Here is a 24,339-nt window from a genome sequence, read left to right on the forward strand (position 1 = left end):
AAATCGAATCGTTAAAGTTCAAAATAGATAAATCATAACAAATATCTTATTAATTTGATTATTGATTTAGTGTGTTGACAAACTAAAAACTGATAATGTATAAAATCGATTCGAACTAATGGATGCATCCTCAATTTTTCAATTAAAAAGAAAAAAAAAAATGTGTGTGTTTACGCGAAAATTATGGTGACACGTGGCTTGAATAGATTTGACGATGTGATGTATAAAAAGGTGGTCCTCTTTTATCTCAAATGAAAACTTCTCCTAATATTAATAGTCTACAGTACACCTTTTATCCAGCCACTCACAAAGCTTAAAACTCAGATGCAGAAAAGCCACTGAAGAAAGAAAAAAAAAGAGACAAACAGAGAAAAGGTGAGTTCTGTCTTCATCTTCAAAGTAAAAAAAAAAAAGGTCATGGATAATAAGTTTAAAAAATTGATCTTGGATTTGCTAGTTAACTGTAATTGTGATTGGTTCAAAGTTGATCTCATTCTTCTACTAGTTAAATTAAATATGTCTCGCTTTTCAGATTATACTATGAACATAAAAGTATATTCTCTTTTTCTACTAAAATTCCAAATTAAGGTTTTAAGATTACAACACCAAAACCCAATAGTATCTTGCCTGTTAGCTGAATCATCAGCTTTATAGTATATCCTAACTCCTTCATGGATATTTTCTTTTTATTTTTTTTTTCCTTTCGCCGAACTACATTTGCATGTGGATTGTTCTGTGTAAAATTTAGAAAATGATTTTTTTTAAGTCTTGTCGGGGTCTATCGAAAATAATCTCTCTATTTCAACAAACTATATCATTCCCGGGCCTCACTAGCCGGAAATACATGGGTATGTTGTTATTGTATTTTTCTTTTTTAAAAATTCTACAAAAAGTCTCTTTTGTTAAAGTGAGGCACTTCTGAAAAAGAAATACGGAGTAAGAAACACCGCAAACTTCTCTCCGTTTTTTTTTTTTTTTTTCAAAATCTTCGTCTTTTCTGTTATAATTGTAATTTGTATCCCTTTTGTCTAATATTAATTGTTAACCTTACTAAAATATTTATTATTTTATATAAAATAATTATTTTAAAAATATTTTTTTATTATATTGAAGAGAAATAAAAATAAATTAATAAAAAAAATACTTTTTCCTTATAACTTTTAAAAGGTTTATTTACAGAAAGGTGGGCCATATTTTCATGTATTGATCACTCAAATTTTCTCCACCACAAACTTATAACGTATTGATTGCTGAATTTTCTCTAGAGAATTTGGGCATTGATCGGGTCCTAGTAATTAATTACATGATTTTACTATTATTATATTGCTAATAATAGTGGAGTTGCCTCCTACTTTTCTCCTTTTAAACCCTTGGGTGAAAAAAAAAAAAAAAACTAGCGAAGATAAGAAAAGGTATAGTACTCAACATAAAAAACAAAAAGTTAGTTCTTAGTTTGAATAAATTAAAGAAAATATTATCGGTGAATATTTTAATGGGTATTTATATCAATTTTTTTAAAACAGTTATTACTAAGCAATGATGAAATTTAGATACTACTACTTACCAATCGTAATGAATTCTGTTTTACGAAAAGTCTTTAAAGTCGGCAGCCTCAAATAAAATATAAATATAAATATAAAAATAATAATTCTTTTAAAAAGTTCCGGGCCCAATGTATTATCCCTTTTTTTAGTTTTTTTTAATCCCAATTTATATGTCACAAATAAAATTTAGAAAGTCCATCAAATTTTTTAAATATTTTAAGTTATTAATTATTAATTTATAGTATTTTTATATAATTTTTTGATACTATATGTTATTCTTTTTCGTTTCAATTTATGTAGTAATGAAATATTTGAGAAAATCAATTAAATTTGTTATATAACTTTAGATATTTTAAATTGTTATTTTATAATTTATACGATTTTCTACGTAATTTTGAAGCGATATATGTTACTCCCTCTATCCCGATAACTTCTACATAATTTTCAAGTGATATATGTTACTCTCTCTATCCAAACAATTTATATGACATTAATAGAATTTGGAAAAGTTAAGCAATTTCTTTTATACATCTTTCAAATATTTTAATTTTTTATTTTTTATGATTTATATTACTTTTAAGGAAAAATTTTCAAATAATATGTCTCAATTTATGTTGCATTGATAAAATTTTGAGTAAAATATCTTATGTGCCTCTAAATAATTTAAAATTTTAATTATTATAATTTATAATATTTTTTAAACAATGCTCAAAAATATAACAGATTAAAAATAAAAATAAAATAATTATATTTAAATAGAAAATATGAAATTACAAAAATTTCCTCATCTTAAGCAATCGTCACCTGCTCGCTCATGCTTATATAATGTCACAAAATTTTCATGTTGGTGCTATTTTGTGTTTTGATATGTCAAATTAAGTTTTGAACTTAATTGACCCCCAAAAACTAGCATGAAAAGAAAAGAACTCTACAGGTTCATGTAAGAAATTCATATCATAATATTCTCATCTCACTAATGTGGAACCTAACAAAGTATCATTTTTTAAAAAAATGTTGAATGCTTTTCGATACAAAGTCTTATGAACTTAACTTTTTAAATGGAATTTGATGGTAAATAAAGAAAGAAAAACGTGAATCTTCTTTGACACAAAGTCTTAACCACCATCATTACTATTAAATTTCCATTATGTGCAAGGTGTATCCAAACAAATCGTAGTTATCGATTTACTTTACGGCTTTACCACACCAATCAAAATTGATCTATTATATTCTGCATTGTATTCTAGAAAGAATTATTCCAAAGCCGGCCGTAGACATTAAGAACCCGTTTGATAGGGTGGATTATTTTCATAATCCATGAATTAAATGATGGAATTTCTTAATACATTATGTGGTAGTAATTTTAAAGTTATGTATAACTAATATATGGATTAGTTATACATCATACATGGTATTATAGGGTGTATAACTAATACACCCAATTTGGTGGAATTAGTAATCCATAGATTACAATCCATGAATAAATATGTGTCAAGACAAAAACGTCCTCAAATTTCTTTAATTTTTTTTTTAAATCTTTTCAATTTATTCAGTGTGAGTTATTTCTTTTCAATTTATCAAGATAATAATATTCCTCCAATTAATTTTATTCATAAAAAAACTACTCCATTAACTTAAAAAATACTTATTGATCACAATCCGAAAATAAATTGCATACAAGTTTTAATTTTGTAAATAGAATATTCATAAATAAAAATAATTTTTCTAATGAGCTTTAACACTTTACGGAACACAAATTTATGTTAATAATAATTCTATTATCTCATTCAAAAATTACACGTATCTCCCTCCAACGTAAAAAATCACAAAGTGGAAATAAAAAAAAAAGATGAACAAAGAAAGAAAAGATGACAAAAAAAATTTGTAAGTGAATGTTTGAATCTTAAAATTTCAAAGTGAATAATTAGTTATATTTTACTTTTTATTTTTATTTTTAAAAAAGAATAATAAAGTTTTGCAAAGAAAATATACAAAGTTATAATATGTCAAAGGGTATTTTTGTAAACAAACAATATTCTTTTTACAATATAACAATACATATTATTTTCAATACATTAAACCAAACACTGCATAAAAAATAATTCAAGTATTATTAATTCCTGCATTACTAATCTCTGCATTACTAATCTCAACATTACTAATATAACTTATTCAATATTATTTTATACACTCTACCAAACGATCCTAAATGTTGTTGGTTGTGTTTTTATTATGCTGTCCTAACTGATCAGTTTGTTTGTTGTTTTGTTGCATGATTTGTCAATGTATTGATACAGTAATGGCATGGCATCCACAAAATAGTAGTATTAGTATTCGTATTTTTATGGTTAGGATGGTGAACCCATTGAACTTGTCTTTGTCTTTTTGCCAATTTTGGTTTTATGAAGAGAATAAGTTGTTAGTCTTAGGCTGCATTTCTTTTTTTCGAGATTCAAACGTCTGAATCTGAATGTACGTCTGAATGATTAAGATATTTTTTCTAGATCTGAAATTTGAATGATTAAGGATATTTGTTTTTCAACATCTGAATATATAAAAAAAATTAGTTGTATATATAATAAAATAAAAATACAATTCAAATAAATAACTAATTATATATCAGAAAAGTATGTAATTTAATATAACAAAATTATTATTTGATTAAAAAAAATAATTATGTTTGTTAGTGATGGTGAAGATGGTTTATAATGGTTGTTGCGGTGACAATGATTGATGTTAGTGATTAGTAATATTAGCGGTGATAGTTGTGATGATTGGTATTGTAGTGACTGTTATGATGGTAGTGGTTGATAGTAGTGATGGTGGTGGTTGTGATGTGACGTTGCTTGATGTTAGTAGTTGGTGGTGTTGATTGCGATGGCTGAAAATGAATGAATGATGGTTGATGATGTGTTGGTGCTAGTTAGAGCTACTGTTAGTTGTGATGGTGGAGATGATTTTGAGTAGAGATAAATTATAGTGATGATAGTGATTGAAGTGATGGTAGAGGTGGTGTTACTAATGACAATGATGGTGGTCGCCGAAGAATGTGTGGAGGTTGTGATGTATTAGTGGTAGTTAGCGGTGGTTCTAGTTGCGATAGATGAGTTGGTCGATAGTAGAGATTGGTCGCTAGTGGTTGATGATGGTAGTGGCGTTGACGTTAGATATAATTAGAATAATAGAGGTAGTAGGTGTGGTAACAGTTGATAATTGTGGTTGGTAGCGATATTTGTTGTCGATGGTGGTTGTGATGGTGAAGGTGGTTGGTGGTGGTGGGTGGTAGTTGACAATGTTAGCGGTGGCAGAGGTGGTGACTGATGATTATGAATAGAGTGGTGGTGAATATTATCCAACACCAAAATACCTCTTCAGACCTATTAAGACTAGTAGGAATACTTTATGCATTAGTTCATATGTTCAATCAAATTATCAAAATATACCACAATTTGAGTGTCTAAATAACTTTATTTACAACTTTAAGAGATTGTAGATGTATTTTACCAAAATAAATAGATGGATTATAATGTTTTATTTGCTGATGTTGAATAAAAAAAAGGTTGGTTAGACTATTGGCCGGTAAACAAAATCTAATTATGGGATCTAGAGGAAGAATGTTAACAGTAGAGAGATGGGTATATATTACTGCTACAACAACCTGGTAAGTTGTGGTTTAAGTTTCTCTGCTGCTATACGTTTATTGTTGAGAATATAAGTGGTGAATAAAAGTGTCATTCTCTTGGAGTTTACGTTTTTAAATAAGGTGGTCACACACTTTAACATGATATTAGAGTATATAATTGACATTCTAGGATTGAATCTTAGTGTCCAATGGCGGAGCTAGGACTTCTATTAATGGGGTTTAACAATATAACTAAGCACGTTAACAGGACCTCAAAAATAAGTGGATCGGATTAGATATAAGCGGGTCGAATTTGATTTGAGCGAGCTAGACAAAGTTCAACTCTACCTCAACATGAACAACATGACGGAGAAAGTTAAACTTCTTTTTTATCATGCGTTCAAACGTACAATCTTTAAACTTTTTTAAAAATAATTTACATATTTAGAAACTACATAAAAAATACAATAAGTTACCAAAATTGTACTTTACGTTTAAGTTGTTTATACATCAACATGATAAAACTAATATTAAGTTTTTCTTAATTTTAAGGAGAGAAGATGTAAAATATTTTAATTCAGTCAAAATAGATAAATAGCAAACAAAAGTATATACTATAATTTTGTGAAAAAATATAAAAAAAAGTCAACCATCAAAATTAGTAATCATGAAAGCGAGAGAGAAGAGAAACAAAAAGGGAGATAAAACGTAAGAGAGCAAGAAAGTAATTAACTAACTAGGGATTTAATCTAAAAGTTAATATAAAAGATTGAAAAACAAACGATGTTATACATACTCGAACGCACGCTGAATGGGAAATTCTGCACCCCTTCATCACTGAATCAAGTTTTAGCCTTGTGTCAAAGGGGTTCAATACTTAACATATATACGGTAAATTAAAATTTTGATCATATATACACAATGTAATTTTTCGACGAAGGGGATTCGAATGAACCTCCAGAACTGCATGTAGATCCACCAGTGTCAGTGTCACTTATAATCAAAAGAATTTTCACGTGCTTGAGCATGGCAAAAAAAGAAGAGAATCTGAGAGCTGGAGGGTGCGTATTGAGAATATAAGTAAGTTTATAAAAGTATTGTTGGGCTTAACTAGCCCAAAAATACTCTTACATGGTATGATATTGTCCCCTATGGATCAAGCCGACAAGATTTTTCCAAAAGGCCTCTTATCATTAACAGATCTACACCTTATATGTAGCTTCTTAATGTTTTTAGCTACTAATGTGGAACTCTTGTTTGCACACCTAATAATCTTCTCCTCGAACTAAGTTTTACGTGGCTATGAGTCACTGAGATTCACTGTATGCCACTCATATATTTATGAAAACTGAAGCCCGCAACTAGCTTCTTTTTGTGTGTGTATCTCGAAGCTCGCAGAGGCAAACAAATTAAGTCCTGCACTCCATCACTCCGTCATATCACTAGTCTAATCCCGTTGAATTGGGACTCTTATACTAGTTATTAGGCTTAATCAATCCAAAAACACTCTTAAATGGTATGATATTGTCCTCTTTGAATCAAATTCGCATGATTTTTTTCAAAAGGCCTCAGGCCATACAACTTATATAGAGCTTCCCAATTCTTTTAGCTACCATTGTAAAACTCTTGTTCACACAGCCAATAAATATGTTCTCTGGAAAAACTTAAATTGGCAAAAGGGTCAAATATGCCCCTAACCTTTGCGAAAATGTTCAGATATACCCTCCGTTAAAAGTTTAGCTCACCAATGCTCTTGTCGTCTAAGTCTTGGGTTATATATACCCCTGCTGTCAAGTTTTGAGTCATATATACCCTTGTTGTCAAGTTTTAGATCATATATACTCCTGCTGCCGTTAATTGCTTTGTTAAAATTTTCCAACCCCCTTTTTCCTTTTTTTTTTCTAAGAAATCATATTTCCACATCACTTTTTAATTGTCCTATTGCATATAATTCAATTCACTCCTTTTTCTACACATTAACCATCCGTCAAATGCTCTCATCTACCTTACAATTTCTTTGATTTTTCTCTAATTTGCTAAAATTTCTTTGTTGTGTTTTTCGATGCTTGCATAACCCCAAGAATAATCAAGTAAAAAATGAAAAAAGTCAAGAACACCTCATAAAAACTCAATGCATAATTGCGATAAAATTCAAGAATTAAAGTACTTACCAACTGCAAATTATTTTAGTATTATATCAACCGACTTCAACTTTCACACCATCGTCAATTCCAACATCAAGAATAAGAAGAATAAGGAAAACCCAAGTGAGAAATTGGGATGTAGAAGTGTAAAAGAGGTAGCCCATATAGAGACAACAAAAACAAGTTGTCAATTAAGAGGATCTCTTTTGTACGTACATACATACGTACGTACGTATGTATGTATGTATGTATGTATGAGAGAAACAGTTATGCAAGAATCTGAAAATACAACAAAAGGATTTCAACAAATTAGAGAAAATTCAAAGAGATTGTGAGGTATATGAGAGCATTTGTCAGATGTTTAATGTGTAAAAGAAGTGGTGGATTTAATTATATGTGATGTTGCAATAAAAAAATGATGTGGCAAATATAATATTTTAAGGAAAAAAAAAGAAAAAGTGGGTTGAAAAATTTCAGCGTAGCAATTAACGGCGACATGGATATAATATGACCTAAAACTTGGTAACAGGGGTATATATGATCCAAAACTTAACAACAGGAGTATATATAAACCAAAACTTGGACAACAAGGGCATTGATGAGTTAAACTTTTAACGAAGGATATATTTGAACATTTTAGCAAAGTTTAGGGGGCATATTTAACCCTTTTCCCATTTAAATTTATAGATGAAATGATCACAAACTTAATTTTTATATTGGTGTGTTACATATACAATAAGGAGTCGTTTGGTAGAGTGTATAAGAGTAATGCAAAATATGGTGTGTTAGTAATGCTTGTATTAGTAATGTTTGTATTAGCTATGCTTGCATTAGTTAAGTTTGTGTTTTTGTTATGCAGTATTTGGTTTGATGTATTAAAAATAATATGAATTAAATAATTTCTTAAAAAAAAAATTATAAAAATATCCTCCATATATATGGTAAAAAGAATGTGAAATTTTTTTTGAGGGATAATAGTGTCTTTAATCATGTTAATGCATGTATTTGATCCATTGCATTGCTAATACCATAGATTTTGAGGTATTAGTAATACACACCTTAATACACAATAGAGTGTATAACTAATGCAAGTATTAACTATACATAGGATACAACAATATACCAAATAAGGTATTAGTAATACACACTAAACTAATGTATTAGTTTTCTAATACACCCTACCAAACTACCCGTAAGAGAATATGTGTCTTATGTTAGTACAAACAACTTGAGTTGATGGGTCATATGATCATGATATTTGGGACTAACAAATAGTAGGGAAAATAGATAAGAGTACTTACTAGTACTGCTAGCTATAGTTGAACAAACGTAAATGTTTTCCGGTCTGCTCTAGTTTCATCATGGATAATGAGTGGGGGGAACAAAAATATTTATGTCACAACTTAATATCTGATCAATTATAACTGCAGTATCCCTTCATAAAATTGGATACTTGTTAGCTAGTAACCTTGAAAACAAAATTAAGTTATTTGCTAAAATAATTTTAAAATATACAATAGGGTAGTTTTTAACAAATGATTGAGAATATGCCTGTAGTTATATGTTGGAAATTCTGGAGAAGAGGAAATGACTTTCAATCAATAATTTTTTCTTAAAAAACATGTAAGGACATAATTGTCCTTGACATTAGTCAATTTGCTTATATAAATAGTTATAATGTCTTGGTAATTATAGAGCTTCTTAAATTGTGTCCAACTAATCTAGACTAGTACATGTATCTTAGTTTAATCCCATTTTTGTTTTTTTGTCAAGGTTCATGAACAAAATCATTCATGCATTCTCACTAATTTTTTTTTTTACACGAACTAAGTAAATTGGTATACTTCTAAGGTGAATCTAGCTTGTTTTTTTAATATCCCTCTTTAAATTAAATTCATCAATCCAAAAAATGTTTTGGAAGACATTAATTTTTCATGACTTGATGAAGGAATTAATAACTTAAATGGTCACTGAACTTACGACTTTTTCCTCAGAAAATCACTCAACTTTATTTCTTATTCTAAAAGTCACTCAACTTAGAGTTGTTCTCTCAGAAAGTCACTCAACTTTGATTTTCACTTCAAAAGTCACTTAAGTATGAATATTTTACTTATAAAGTCACTCAACCTATTTAATTATTTGTTTTAATAAAATTTGCTAACTTAAAATTTTATTTAAAACCAAAATTCTAAAAAGAGAAAAAAAATTTTGAGCCATATTATTACATATTCTCATGTTTACTTTATATTTAACCCTCTGAAATTTTAAAATATCCTAAATAGTTTATATCAATTCATTTATAATGTTAATATTAATTTTTAATATTTTTCGAATCATATTCATTTAGTTGATTAGATTTAATTAACTTTCAACATGATACTTATTTACGAAATTGATTTTTCAATCATAATGCAATTTTTTATATTACCACTTGTATAATATACATATGCATCAAATAAATACAATGAATTCTATTCCTAATAAGTTGATAAAAGGCATCGTTATAGATTTTAAACTAAAATGATATGATATAAAACATTACCAAATGTTATTAAACATTTGTAACATTATAATATATATACTACAACGAGATAAAATTAGCCGCAAAAATTGTACAATCAAATGAGTGTGGTTTTAGGATATTAATTTATGATCTGTATGACTATATACTCTTTATAGTATAGAGTAATCCTTAGACAAGAAAATAGTAGTAAAATTAAAATTCTAAAAAATAAAAAAGATATTCAATTAAACCATTTAAATGAATTTTGGATATGGCCGAATCACTAAATTGATTGTTTAAATGAAAATCTTTTTTTTTTCTTAAAATTTTTGTTTTAAATAAATATTACATGATAACAAATTTTAATTAAAAAAATTAATTAAATAGTTTGAGTGACTTTCTGAGAAAAGAATTCATAGTTGAGTGACTTTTGGAGTAAAAATTAAAGTTGAGTGACTTTCTCAGAAAAGAACTCATAGTTGAGTGACTTTTGGAGTAAGAATCAAAGTTGAGTGACTTTGGGAGAGAAAAATCATAAGTTGAGTGACCATTTGAGTTATTAACTCCTTGATGAAGATATCTATAACTTGATCTTTGGGTTATACATAGGTAGCGTTGTTTCAATTTTTCATTAAAATATAATCAAATCAATAATGTCGATTTTCTAAATCTACAAACCAAATTAAATCAATATACAATTGTTTTTTTATTTTGATTTTAGTCGATTTTTTCGGTTTTCTCGATTGTTTTACAATTATAATGTGATTGAAGAAAAAATTATTATTTTTTTAGTAAAAAGATAAAAAGAAAAATTATCATAGATTAGTTCCATTTAAAATTAAGTTGGCAAATTATTAAGACGTCTAAACTACTATCTATCAAAGTAATATTATGTGGATACCTGGTGGTTTAGTTTTTAAGTCACTAGTCACAATAGCTTGTCTGAAAGTTCCATTCACATAAAATTTGAGCATACAAAAGAATGAAAAATTGGAGACATCTTATTAAAAATTTAACTCCATAAAGTAATTAACTATAACATAATTCCATAAGAAAAAAGAGAAAGAAGAGAAACAAACCTAAATCATAACTTGATGAATGAAAAAAATAAGAAAAGTAAGATGAGGAAATAATGAGAACTCTCTGGAGACTTGAAAAGTAAAATGGAATATTGGGTTTTGTATTAATTTGTTACTAATTGACACAAATATTATAAGTAAAGGCCCAATATATATATATATATATCTATTCTGAATATAAAAAAGTAATAAAAGTAATCAGAATGTAGATTATAAGTAATATTTTTTTACATATAAAAAATTAAAATTATATATGTATTATGTCGGTTCGGTTTGATTTTATTTTTGCTAATATCAAACCAAATCAAGAATGATCGATTTTTTTTCCAACACCAAGCCAATCAAACCAAATCATAGATTGATTTTTTTTCTCGATTTGGTTTGATTCATTGATTTGGTTTGACTTAACGGTTAGATTTGTACAACCTGCTTGATCTTATGAGTTCAAAAATTCGAACTCAACTTCTTTCTTAGATCTTCACCTATCTCTTCCATGTTTAAAAAGTTTTGATGCAAGTCGCGTCTTTCATCTTTCTCCAATTGAGAGGAGAAAACTTTTATTTCAAATTTTGTTTAATCGATTCTTGCTTTGACTTCTTTGATCTTTCTACAATGACTTGCAAATATTCAAGAAGTTCACCTAATAGTCATGATATTTAAATTCTTGAAAGTCTTCGATAACAATCATCACATAACATAATAGTGAATTCAAGGATTATGTAACTCTTGCAATGAGCCGTTTATCTTTCAAATCCTCTTAATATCTCCCCTTTGTCATGGTCATCATTGTTTTGATTATCTTTATCTTTTCTCGCATTTCACAAAAAGAAATCTTTTCAAATACTTCATCATCATCAATCTTTTGATACACAATGTAATGAATATGAAATGTGACTTATTGAAATTATTTTTTCTATTTTTATTAAGAAAAATATTATTTCATTTTAAAGGAATTTATTTTCCTGATTAACCAAAAATAAAAAAATAAACACTATTTTCTTGAAAATATTTTCCTCCCCCTAACCCCTAAAGAGGAAAAAACCTATAAAGGAAAACAAAAGGGAACTTTTCCAGATAGTTAGTGGCATTACTCATGTGCACTAAAGTCAAAGGACCACTTCAGTTTTTGTTTTATGGTAGTAAAAGGACCACTTATTTTATAAGTTTACTTAGATATTAAGAACAATTCGTGATACCGACCTAATTTTTTTTGGGTCAATTTTTGTCAAATGATGATAATAATAAGAGAAAAAAGACCTAACTTATGTAGTCTATCTTAAAACAAGTAATTTGGTTCCAATTAGAACAGCTAGAGTTATATGTAGCTATCCAAAAAAAATATTCCTTCCATTCCAAATATTTGTTACTAACCTTTTTTTTTAGAGTTAAATGATATGAGCTTTGATTAATATTTTAAGATAATATTTTTTTAACATATTGGTATAAGAAAAATTATAGTTCCAAATTTTAATTTTAATTCAAATTAATCTAATTTAATTTAATTTTAAAATTTAATAATTAAATTGAATTTCTTAAAGTTAAACGTGACAATTTTTTTTTATTTTTTTTTTTGAATGAAGGAGGTAACCGACGAAAATTCTGTTTTTTAATTTGTTGATACCTAAACCAATAAATGCCCGCTATTTTTAACAACACATATCAATATGGTATTACTTTTGATATACTTAAACGAGTGATAGCAGATAGCTCAAAGCCTCAAATTAGAATGGACCACTTCTTTAATCATAAAATTTAATACTCTAGTAGATAAACAATATACAAAATTCTATTTTAGTGCCACGTCTCACAGTTTATTAATTTTCAATTTATATCATGCTGAATTGCTGATTAGTAATGATTTGGAATTAATTATTAATCAAATTCCATTACCATGTCACAACCATTCTAAACCACAAGAACTCTTCATTAAATTTATTAATCTCCTCCACCTCCCTAATCCCATTAATTTTTGTTACCTCATTGGCCCATTACTTGATTATCTTAATTGAATATCCCTTGTCCCTAATCCCACGTCAAAACCATCCACCAAACACCCCCCCCCCCCCCAACAAAAAAAAAAAAAAAAAACTCTTTTAGGTCTCAATTTATGTATTTTACTATTTCTTTTTTAATTATTTTAAAAAATAACGTTATCTTTATAAATTAATTAAGGGTGACAAAAAAGTTTCAAAACTAAAAAAGAGTGAGACAAGTCTTAAATATTGAGTAGAGGTGACAATTTTAAGATTAGTGTTAATGACACTAATGTTAAAATCCTCAAATTTTATTATTTACACAAAGATCTCTGCCCCATATTTACACAAAGTTCCCTACACCATCACCATCGCTCCTCCACACCCTTTTTGTTGCCCCCTGCAACCGTCACCTCCTCTTCCTCCACTATCACTATCACTACTATTGATTCACCATTATTTTCTCCCTTTACATAACTATTGCCTATTTTTCTTCTTTCTCCTCTACCACCGTTGCTATCAACACCACAACAAATATCATCTTCTCATTCGGCGTCACCATCAGCACCACCACCTTTATTTTTACCATAAATATCATTTTTTTGTGGGCTCCTTCTCCAATAAGATTTTTTTTCAGAAATTAAGTAAGTATCGAAGTTGTTGCAGCAACTTCGATAATTGTTGTAATACAACAACTAATAATAGTTGTTGCAGCAATTACCGTAGTTACTGAAGCAACTCTCGTAATTGTTAAATTTGCTAAATTATTTCTTTATTCATTTTTAAAAGAAATCAAAAAATTTCTTTTCAAACTTTTCAATTGTTTTTTTAAATAGTTCATAAAAATTGAAAAAGGATGAACGAAATGAAAAGAGAGAGAAAAAGAAGAAGAGAAGATGGAAGAAGAGGAAAATCTATAGAGAGAAAAAAAATAAGAAGAAGATGGGAAGAAAGAAAAAGAAGAAGAAAAATTGAAAGATAAGAAAAGGGGAAACTCTAAAATTTGAAATTTGGAGTTGGAGGGTATTTTAAAAAATTTAAAAATTACACTTTACACCCCAATTAACTTAATCATAAGTTATATGAAGTTTTGACCTTAGCTGGTCAAAGTTGTCACCACTTTTAATTTAAAGATTTTTTTTGTCACCTCTCACTTAATTTTCTCTACTTTCTCTGTCTTATTTCATTTGGCTCTTATATAAAAAACATAAATATTTCATTTACTATCAAATAAAGAGATTTTATTATCTTTATCGACATACAACCCTTGGTTATTATATTAAATATGAAAAAGGTTCAAAAATATCCCTGAACTATCCGCAATAGCTTAAAATGTCCTTCGTTAGATTTTTGGCTCAAAAATACCCCTCCGTTAAATATTTGGCTCCAAAATACCCCTCCCTCTAACGAAATTTGGAAAACGATCAAAAATATCCTTGAACTATCTGAAATGGGTCAAAAATATCCCTCTGTTAAATATTTGGCTCAAAAATACCCCTTCCTTAACGAAATTAAATTATTTCGATTATTTCGTTAATTTATATAAAGTTCACATTTAATTTATATTTTGTTAATTTATTTAAGTGAAAATTTATATTTCGTTAATTTCTTTAAAGACTAAAAAGATGTAAAGGGGAAATACCTTTTTAGAATAAATGTATGTTTATTTTTCAAATCAAATTTCACCAAGTTGTATTATAATTCAAATACTTTTTTTCATTATCTTATTTTGAAAATTAAAAAAATAATTTTATATAAAAAAATTAAAGTATCAGGGTTAAAAAGTTAAAGTTAGGGTTTAATTCAATCGAAATAATTTAATTTCGTTAAGGGAATGGGTATTTTTGACCCAAATATTTAACAGAGGGGTATTTAACGAAATTAAATTATTTCAATTATTTCGTTAATTTATACAAAGTTCATCATTTAATTTATATTTTAGTAATTTCTTTAAGTGAAAGTTAGGGTTTAATTCAATCGAAATAATTTAATTTCATTAAGGGGAGGGGTATTTTTGAGCCGAATATTTAACAGATGGGTATTTTTGACCCATTTCAGATAGTTCAGGGGTATTTTTGATCCTTTTCCGAATTCCGTTAGAGGAAGGATTATTTTTGAGCCAAATATTTAACGGAGGTGTATTTTTGAGCCAAAAATCTAACGAGGGACATTTTTGAGATATTTCAGATAGTTCAGTGGCATTTTTTAGTCTTTTCCGTATTAAATAACTTAATAAGGTAGTACTAATAATTAAATTTAAAGTGTCAAACGTCATTATTAAAATTTAATTTTATAAAATACATTTCAAATTAATTTTTTTTGAAGCAGCATAGTTCGGAGAAGGGTCGAATGAATTTATCATATATTGCCTTACCTTATATTTTTATAAGAGATTATTTCCATTTCTTGATCTCGTGACCTCATTATCACGTGATAACACTTAAAAGAGGGTATAATTAGTGGAGATTATTTAACTTTAAAAATTCCTTTGTTGCTCAATAAAATAATTTTCATTCTTTTCTAAACTCTAGGTCAAATCAAACAACTTCATATAAATTGAAATCGAGCAGATTATTACTCCCTCTATTTTGAAATAAGTGAATTGTCGGGATATTTATTGATGTGTCAAAATAAGTGAATCATTGAATTTTTTTTCAAATTTGCCCTTATGATTTGACAATCAATTAACTTTTGAAAAGGTATTATAAGGTTAACTTTTTCTTTTTTTGGGAAAAAATAAAAAGTTGTATTAAATTTATATCTTTAATATTTTTTTTAATATGTGTGTCAAAATTCAACAATTTATTTATTATGGAACGGAAGGAGTAATTTTTTATAATGAGATTATAAGTACAGCTCAAATACCGTTGCAATTTCCACGACGCCCAATAGATATTGGTCGTTACTCGTTAAACCTTTTTCTTCTTCTTCTAATAATTCTAATAAAACTAAATTCGAAATTATAAACTTTACTGCAAAATCTCTGCTAATTCTCCTCTTGTACTGTTTTTTTCTTTTAGCTCTACCAATCGTTCTCCGTATCATATTTATTCTTTGAAATTCACCAAAAAAATAAGTAAAAAAAAATGAGAGAAAGCGCAAGGCAACATCAACAGCATCAAACTCAGGTAATTACAATTTCTTCATTATTATTTTTCTATTTGTTTGGTGTATTTTTTTTACCAGATGAGGAATTGCAGAGAAATTGGGCTGAAAAATTGTGTTTCGGTTGCACGTGCCTACAGCTTTTTTGGCCGCGAGTTGTGATGCGCAAATGGCTTAATATTAGTGCTAAGGATTCCGATTACAGTGCTGATCCTGACTCTGATCCCGGCTCTGGCTCCGATTCTGACTATGAACAAGGTATAATTGTATTGTTATTGTGCCTATTACTATGTTCGAACTGATTTGTTGGAAGAATAATTCAAAGTTGGAGCAGGAAATGAAAAAGTTGTTAAGAATTTGATAGTATTTATTTAATTCATTTCTTTTTAGAGTCTTAGGAGTTTTGGTATAACTGATAAAGTTGTTGCTTTGTGACCAGGAGGTCACACGTGGAAACCATCTCTAGCAGAAATATAGGGTAAGACTAAGATTGTGTGCGATAGACCTTGTAGTCGGGCCCTTCTCCGAACACTGCAAACAGTACAAGCTTTAGTACACTGGACTGATCTTATAGGTCTAGTTAGGATTTATAATCAAATTAATATAGGATTAAGTTTTTTCTTTTTTAGCTAAACTGGGTTTTGTACTATTATAAATAGGATGTTGTTAGCTATTTTCATATTGTGGAATGTAGTGGAGAATTGAAGAGAGTTATGAATAAAATATTTTCCTTTGTGATCTCTTCTTTTGTGAGAATTTGAATTCTTATATTTGCTGATTTTGTTGTTCCATTTTTTGCTGTGTAGACTTCTGTGACTGGCCAAGGCAGTCGCAGTTGAATGATGGAAAAGGCGGCCAAGTTGGTATTGACGGTAATAGAATTTTTCGTAGCTCAATTTTGTTTCAAATTTATCCAAAATGTCCATTTTCTGTTTTGGTAGGTTTTTCTACTGCTCTTTGATAAGTTTTTTATTTTGGTGGTGATTTTGCTATTGTTGTCGATCTAGATATCTTAAGATGAGTATGCCCATGGATACTAACCTTTTGAACTTACTTATGTATTTATTCTCTCCAAATAATCCACCATCCAAATGATGAAATGAATGATGGAAAAAGGGTACCTAGTACAGAGTCAACAGACTCAACGCGATTGATTTTCAGTGGAGATTGGGACATGGATTTCTTAATCTTTTAAAAGTAAACTATACATGTGCAAGTGTCACTATTTAATACTCGCCCCGTTTCAATTTGTTTGTCGTACTTTCCTTTTTATTCTATTTCAAAAGGAATATCTCTTTCTTTTTTGGCAATTCTTTAATTCTAACTTTGCACGTGATATGTTTAAACCCCAAGGTTAAAGAGAGTTTTGGTGCATTCGACATATCTTTAGTTTATGACCACAAGATTTATAAGCTCTTTTTACTTTCTTAAACTCCGCGCCAATTCAAAACCAGACAAAACAAATTGAAACGGGGTGATTAGGTACTAAAATGTAAAAATATATGAAATAATTTCGGTAAAGTATTTGTTTGATTCACGGATGATAAAAGTTTCACATAAAGTGGACAGAGGGAGTATAAGTAAAGAGTCTACAAGAGAATCTTATAGGCGCAAGTGTTCTGAATTTGATGTTCAACTGAAATGGTAAAATAGAAGGATATCGAAAAATACAATGTAATGGCCTGTTTACATTTAAATGAAAATACAGAGTTTAAACTTTGTTTGAATTGCTTTTTATTCATGAATCTTACTTATTTGATATGTTATCTTGAACCTTACCATTGTTCTCTTATCTAATTACTTCAACCCAACTTTCATTTCTATATTTGGTTAAATTGTTGGTAACCATTTATGTCTCAGATGCTCTTCCCAAAATAAGAAGACGAAAATCAGAAACATTCAGGGCGCAGTATATCAACACAAAAGAAATTAGGTATGCATCTTTGACTTTATCCAAAATTACTGTTTCCATATTGGTCTGTGGCATTGTATTTGTTTAGCGAGAAAAAGTTACTGAGTTTGGTGCTTCCAGAGTATGTGTTGGCACATGGAATGTTGCAGGAAGATTTCCTCAAGAAGATATTGAACTTGATAGCTGGTTGGATGTTAATGAGCCTGCTGACATCTATGTCATAGGGTAAGTATCCCACTTTGTATGTGAAGTCCAGCTCTGCAAATTATGCACTAGAGATAGATTGTCTTCACACGACATGGTAATGCAAAAAATATGCTCGAGCAGAATGACTTTTATGCTGGTGTGTCACCAGCCACCGCTTTTCTTTTTCAGGGGATAAGATTGTCACCATCCATAGTTAATTTCGGAAGTTGAAGGGATGCAAGTATATATTTGGTCTAAAGTGTTTCACATTTCCTGTATTTTACCAATGATATTACTCCGTAGAAATTAAATCTGCTCTTCCCTACAACTAAGTTCCACTCCTTCAAATTTGCACTTTTACCGATCTTCATGATTTAATTGAGGATGCATGTTCCATTAGATGGTAAAACTCCAATTTCACGTACAGCCATGCATCACACATACATCAAAAGTTAATTTGATAATTTGGTGTTATTTAAAAAGGCATTTAAGTTATATTAACTACTGCTATTTACATAACAGATTTCAGGAAGTTATACCTTTAAATGCTGGAAATATATTTGGTGCTGAAGATAGCCGCCCAATTTCAGTTTGGGAAAACATCATTCGCGAAAGTCTGAATAAAGTCCCACCGGTGAATAAGTTTAAATCATTTAGTGATCCCCCTTCTCCATCAAGGTTTAAGCCATCTGAAGATGCCCCTGATATAGAAGAAGAAATTGCGTTTGAATCTGACAGTGGCAGTGAGGAGGAAATTGTCCCTATAAATGAAGACTGCAGTGACTTTGATGAAATCAAGGATGGACATGTCATGGGGGCTGATAGTACTGTGAAAAATGATATAGCGGTTTCAAACAATACTTGGGGTTTGGAGCCAATCAATGAGGAGTTTCAAAAGCAATTTCCTTCTTCAAAGAAGCTAGACAGGCTGAATTGCTTTAGACCAGATGAGGATGAAGAAGAAGCAGGAGAATCAAATGTGCAGTTTGCCAAAAAATTGACAAAAACGCTTAGCGGGACAGAGAGAATTGGTCTTTGCTGGCCGGAGCGTCCATTGGATCTTCTGGGCCAACATGTTTCAGAGAGACCTGGTTCCCTCAAATCAGTGAAATCATTCAAAGCTTCTAAATCATTTAAAACTTACAGTTCTTTTAAGTTGACTGTTAATGGTCAGAATAGAACACAATCAGACGCAACTCTGCTTGCTGGACTAGACCTTGAAGCTTTGATAAATAGGAAAAGGAAACCATCTTATGTGAGGATTGTGAGCAAGCAAATGGTTGGAATTTTTCTTAGCGTATGGGTTCGTAGAGGCCTAAGAAAGCATATACAGAATTTGAATGTATCTACAGTCGGTGTTGGTGTAATGGGCTACATAGGTAACAAGGTTTGTTCTTTCATAACTTTCAGCTTTTTGGTAATTACTTTTGATTGCTATTTGAAAGAAATGACATAATTCAGATTTCATTTTAATAGTTGGAACTTGGAAGTGAAGAAACATCCATATTAATTTTTAATGTGTATGTTGCACTGCATTTCATAGATTTATCAGTGGACAGAAAAGCACATCTAAATGATCAAAGGGTTAGAATTTCAAAAGGTTGTTAGGATAATCATTATGCCATGGATATTATTGTTGGTGTAATGGGCTTCAAATGACTATTATTATATACAAATAAAATGATTTTCTGTACAAAATATATTCTTAATTTCTTATATTATTTGTTTCCTTTGCATCAAAATGATTTGGATGGTATATTTAGTTCCATAAAGTAAATGAGATCCTTTAGTTGGGACCACAGTGTTGCATTTCACACAGTTAACAAACAGATAGACCTTCGCTACTTGAATCCAGATTTAAATGTTGTCAATAATTCTTTTCTTTGAGAATGGTAACAAGTAAAATTGTCAATAATTATCTGCCTATTGACTGGTGACTTATATTCTGGGATTGTGATGGACTTCCTATAACCTTGTGAGCTAAATAGACATTATTTACCACTCAACTAGGATAAACTTTGCTTGCAACTTGCTTGTCCATGCAGAAAGGCAGTTCCCTTTTTAAGGATATAGGTCAAACTTTTCCAGAGGACGAAATAGAAAGTGTGGTCTAACTTAGAGGAGGGAAGATGAACTTCTGACTCTATTCAAGTTGTGACAAATCTGGACAATAAATCTGGACTTATGTGAAAGTTGGTTGCTTTCAACTTTGTGATGAAGTTGCACTATTTAGCAGGTTTTCCCTGCATACTCGTTTTCCTCATAAATTATGGCTAATTTCATGTGAACCTTTAGAAATTGCTTTTATGCTTTTTGATTGGTGATGCTATTAGACGCTTATCTTAATATGGTAGATGCTATTGAAAAACTTCAAAAATTCAGTTTCTTAAATTGAAAAATACATATAATTAATTGCAATTCATTGCTAGCTCTTTCTTTCTTTTTTTCCTGGTAAGTAATAAAATCTCCAATTGATTTCCAGCAGGAAGGGGATGCATGAAATGTACGTAACTCATCTCTTACTCTTTTATTCAGGGATCAGTTTCTGTGAGCATGTCAATATATCAGACTTTCTTTTGCTTTGTCTGTACTCACCTAACATCGGGTGAGAAGGAGGCAGATGCAGTCAAAAGAAACCATGACGTCCATGAAATTCATCGAAGAACACATTTCAATGCATTTTCTTTGATCGGACTTCCTAAGAGCATCTATGATCATGAGTGAGTGTGTTTGCCTATTTAGCAACATTTCTGTTAAATCTACATAATTGTAACCTTTCTTTCTCTTTTATCAACCATGGATTTTTCCCCTACCACCAAATCTGATTTAGTAGCGTATTTACATGTTTTTCTCTGTTTGTGACTTTCATGGGGGCCTTTTATAGGATGGTTTCTCATGGAAAAGGATATGTTTGTCAATGTTGCAATTCTCCTTCTCTTTATAAATCAAAGTGTCAAGTAGTGGCTGGATCACAAATAAACAGAATAAAGTATGCCCAACACCCCCGTGTTACAGTAGTCCCACTCAAGTAAAAAAAGACACGGAAAGCCAAGTACTGAAGATTTTAGTTTGGAATAGCTAAAAGAGGCCTCACTGATCTTGGGTTATTTGGAAATATTATTATTTATTGGAGGCAGAGGGAAGGAAAAGATTTATAATCCTGGAATAATTTATGTTTCCATCTCATGTACTGGCTGCCTCTGGTTCAGTGGTTCTCTGATGATATATGGGGCATCCAGTCTTATCCTCATAGATCTAACTCATTGTTCAATTTGGAAAATGCATGTACAATTATGCTCCTTTACACCTGGATGATGGCTTACAGCTTCTTCACCAAGTAACATGTAGAGAAAGCTTTTAACATACCTTTTGGAACATCATTTGTTAAAGAAACATTTTTCCTCAATCCATGTGTATTTAATTCAGGGTCAGATCTGGATAGCCGGACATTCCGTTGCACTTTTCCTGCAGCAGTATAAACACTTTGGTACTGATTATGTTATATGGTATATGCCTTCATGGGCCTTTCAACTTGTGACTGGAATCTATTGGTGGTGCTCGAGGTTTACTTGACTTTTATTCATCTAAAACTAAATTCAAATTTCCTTGTACTGGCCTTCGCTAATTTTAGAACTAAGACATTCCATGTGCAATCCTTCTGATATTATAGGCTCTAGTCTAGTCTCATTTTTGAAAAGATTCAGATTAATGACAAGTTTATACTGTTGCAGGCGAATAATCTGGCTTGGCGATCTTAATTATCGTATAAATTTGCCTTACGATAGAACACGTGATCTGATATCGAAAAAGGAGTGGTGTAAGTTAATTGAATATGATCAGGTAAATGATGATACTCTTAACACTAAATGCTTACTTTCTCTCTAATTGTCAATTGAATTTCTGATCAGTCAATTTTCCTGGTTGACTTATATTGCTGGTCAACACTTGCAGTCTCACCCTCTGATACTCCATTTAGTGGCCCAGTTTGAGAAGTCGCAACCTGTTGATGTCTTTTTGTGTAGATGGCTTCATGATTTCTGCAGAAAATGTCTATTCTTGATCTTTAACTTCCATGACAACTGCATATGATCTTCCAGTCCCCTATTCCACCCCCAAATGTAAATTATCTCTTTTTGTGCTTGTGTATCTCCACGAAAGGTGGCGGGCAATAGACACCTACTTTAATCTCTGCAACTTTTGACTTGGGATTTGCAATTTAATGGGCTGTCTTCAATGATAAAAAAGAGAGAAAGAACAAGGCCTGTATTATAACTTGTTGTGGCTAGCTCAATCAGTTATCGCTGTTAATAATCATTTCCAGACATCTTTGATGTGGTAAAGCCCATGAAAATATAACAGCAAGCGTGGACTAGATGGGACTTTTATACATGTTGAATTGATTTGAAATTGAGAGTATATAAATTTTACATTGTGATGATTACATACATCTTTCTATTTTTGCAGCTCAGCAAGGAGTTCAAGAAAGGTCGTGCATTTGATGGGTGGGCTGAAGGTACTTTAAACTTTCCGCCGACGTATAAATATGAAGTAAACTCAGAAAAGTATTGTGGAGAGGATCCAAAGGCTGGGAGACGTAATCCAGCGTGGTATGTATCTATTATAATTGTTGGCTAAAGAACTTAATTGGCTGTTCACTCAGATCTTTGTTTGTATAACCCAATATCTTAAAAAGTTTTGGCTTAATTCTAATCTATGAAGCGTGCAGCAAATCAATATATTTATGCTGCTATTTGGAATAAACAAAAGAAGTAAATTCATCTTATATCTATTATCCTGCAACTCTAGCACATTCATCCTAGACTGTCTTCAATATATGTCTCGTGGTATGAGATACCATATAGTTGCATTTCTCACCGTAACTTGCCTAAATGGAATTTATGGCCTAGCTATGGTCAAAGGTTAGAACGTTTGTAGTTATCTGATAGTTTGACCATACTAAATTGAAGTTGCATAATGCCAACTGCAATCCTGTCATATCAGTGTCCTTCTCAATTGGAAATTCATGTGTCGTGATCTGTAACTCAAGATTAGGCGAACTATTAGAATTTTTCTGTACTCTTATTTAATGTCATGAACAAGTGAAAGTTTTGCTTCCCAATTCTTTTATAACTAATAATATTTAGCTGCAATGTTTGAATATTTCTTGTTTCTCAGGTGTGATCGAATCCTATCATTTGGGAAGGGAATAAGGCTAGTGAGGTACAGGAGATCTGAACTTAAGTTTTCAGATCATCGACCCGTCTCTGCCACATATATGACAGAGGTTGAGGTATTTAGCCCGAGGAAGTTGCAACGGGCCCTCACTTTTACTGATGCGGAAATTGCAAAGGAGGAAATTGTTACAAATGTGGGATTGGAGAGTGGAATGAGCCGATTCATATCAGACCAGGTTTGGTTTCCAATTATATGCTTTAATTTTCAAAAGCATAATTCCTTTTGGTGCATTCATTGCGGACAAATCTTGTCAATAAGCAGATAGAGGGTCAGTGAACATCATATTTCATAACTTAGGGAGTCATTTCTAACAGTTATTGTCTCCTAACTCCTGAGTGATTTTGTACAAGTATTTAACTTTGCAGTCTTGAGGGTTTGAAATTATATGAAAGGGCTATCATCTATCTTGGTGGAACAAAATATTTGGAATCTCAGTTGCACCAACTAACGGCTCTCTCTCTCTCTCCCTACCCTCTCTCTCTCTCTCGTCCCGGTCCCCGGCCCCCGTCGCCGTCGCCGACCTTCGGCGCCGACCCGACCCGACCTCCGGCCATGACCCCCGGTCCCCGGCGCCGACCCCCGTCGCCGCTCCCCGCTGCCCTCCGTCACCGACCTCCGGTTCCAATCCGCTCTCCCCCCCCTCCGTTCATACCTCCCCCTCTCCGTCCATACCCCCCCTCCGGCGCCGGCGGGATACAACAGCCCCCCCACCTCGGTCTCCAACCAGCTGTCGCTCGATCTCCAGCCGCCGATTCGGTCTCCAACAGCCGAAGCTCGGTCTCCAGCCGCAGCTCCGCCTGCACCCGCCGCTCGGTCGCCGGCAGCCGCAGCACCCAAACGACGACCAGTTCCCTCGGTCTCCAGCAGCCGCAACTCCATCTCAGCACCGGAATCCCCCGGAACCCGGTCAACGCTGGGCTTTGGTTTCCGGCTTGGTTTACAAGCGTAACCCGGTGACTTCTAACCTTTGTTATTTCATTCTTTGTATTATGCTAGTAGTAGCCCCTGTACCTTGACTTGCGTTGGATTTGTTGAT

The 24,339-nt window shown here is 31.1% G+C and overlaps 1 protein-coding gene across 6 annotated transcripts in view; it reads left to right on the forward strand.

Moving 5' to 3' along the window:
• The first annotated feature begins 236 nt into the window (after positions 1-236).
• The window catches only part of LOC107855590 (type IV inositol polyphosphate 5-phosphatase 3), a 31,745-nt gene continuing 7,642 nt past the window's right edge, over positions 237-24,339 (forward strand). Inside the window, exons 1-11 of one of the 6 annotated variants that reach the window (XM_016700605.2) lie at positions 237-375; positions 15,886-15,993; positions 16,066-16,228; positions 16,777-16,842; positions 17,831-17,903; positions 18,003-18,107; positions 18,591-19,455; positions 20,604-20,788; positions 21,800-21,908; positions 22,533-22,675; positions 23,244-23,478. In XM_016700605.2, coding sequence (XP_016556091.2) covers positions 15,952-15,993; positions 16,066-16,228; positions 16,777-16,842; positions 17,831-17,903; positions 18,003-18,107; positions 18,591-19,455; positions 20,604-20,788; positions 21,800-21,908; positions 22,533-22,675; positions 23,244-23,478 — 1,986 coding nt within the window. In that variant the 5' untranslated portion in view covers positions 237-375; positions 15,886-15,951. Of the gene's footprint in view, positions 376-15,639; positions 15,994-16,051; positions 16,229-16,776; positions 16,843-17,830; positions 17,904-18,002; positions 18,108-18,590; positions 19,456-20,603; positions 20,789-21,799; positions 21,909-22,532; positions 22,676-23,243; positions 23,479-24,339 lie in introns of those variants that run through there. The other 5 variants (XM_016700606.2, XM_047410895.1, XM_047410896.1 and 2 more) reach the window with 5 other exon arrangements.

This window comes from Capsicum annuum, chromosome 4, assembly GCF_002878395.1.
Source record: "Capsicum annuum cultivar UCD-10X-F1 chromosome 4, UCD10Xv1.1, whole genome shotgun sequence".
Lineage (NCBI taxonomy): Eukaryota > Viridiplantae > Streptophyta > Magnoliopsida > Solanales > Solanaceae > Capsicum > Capsicum annuum.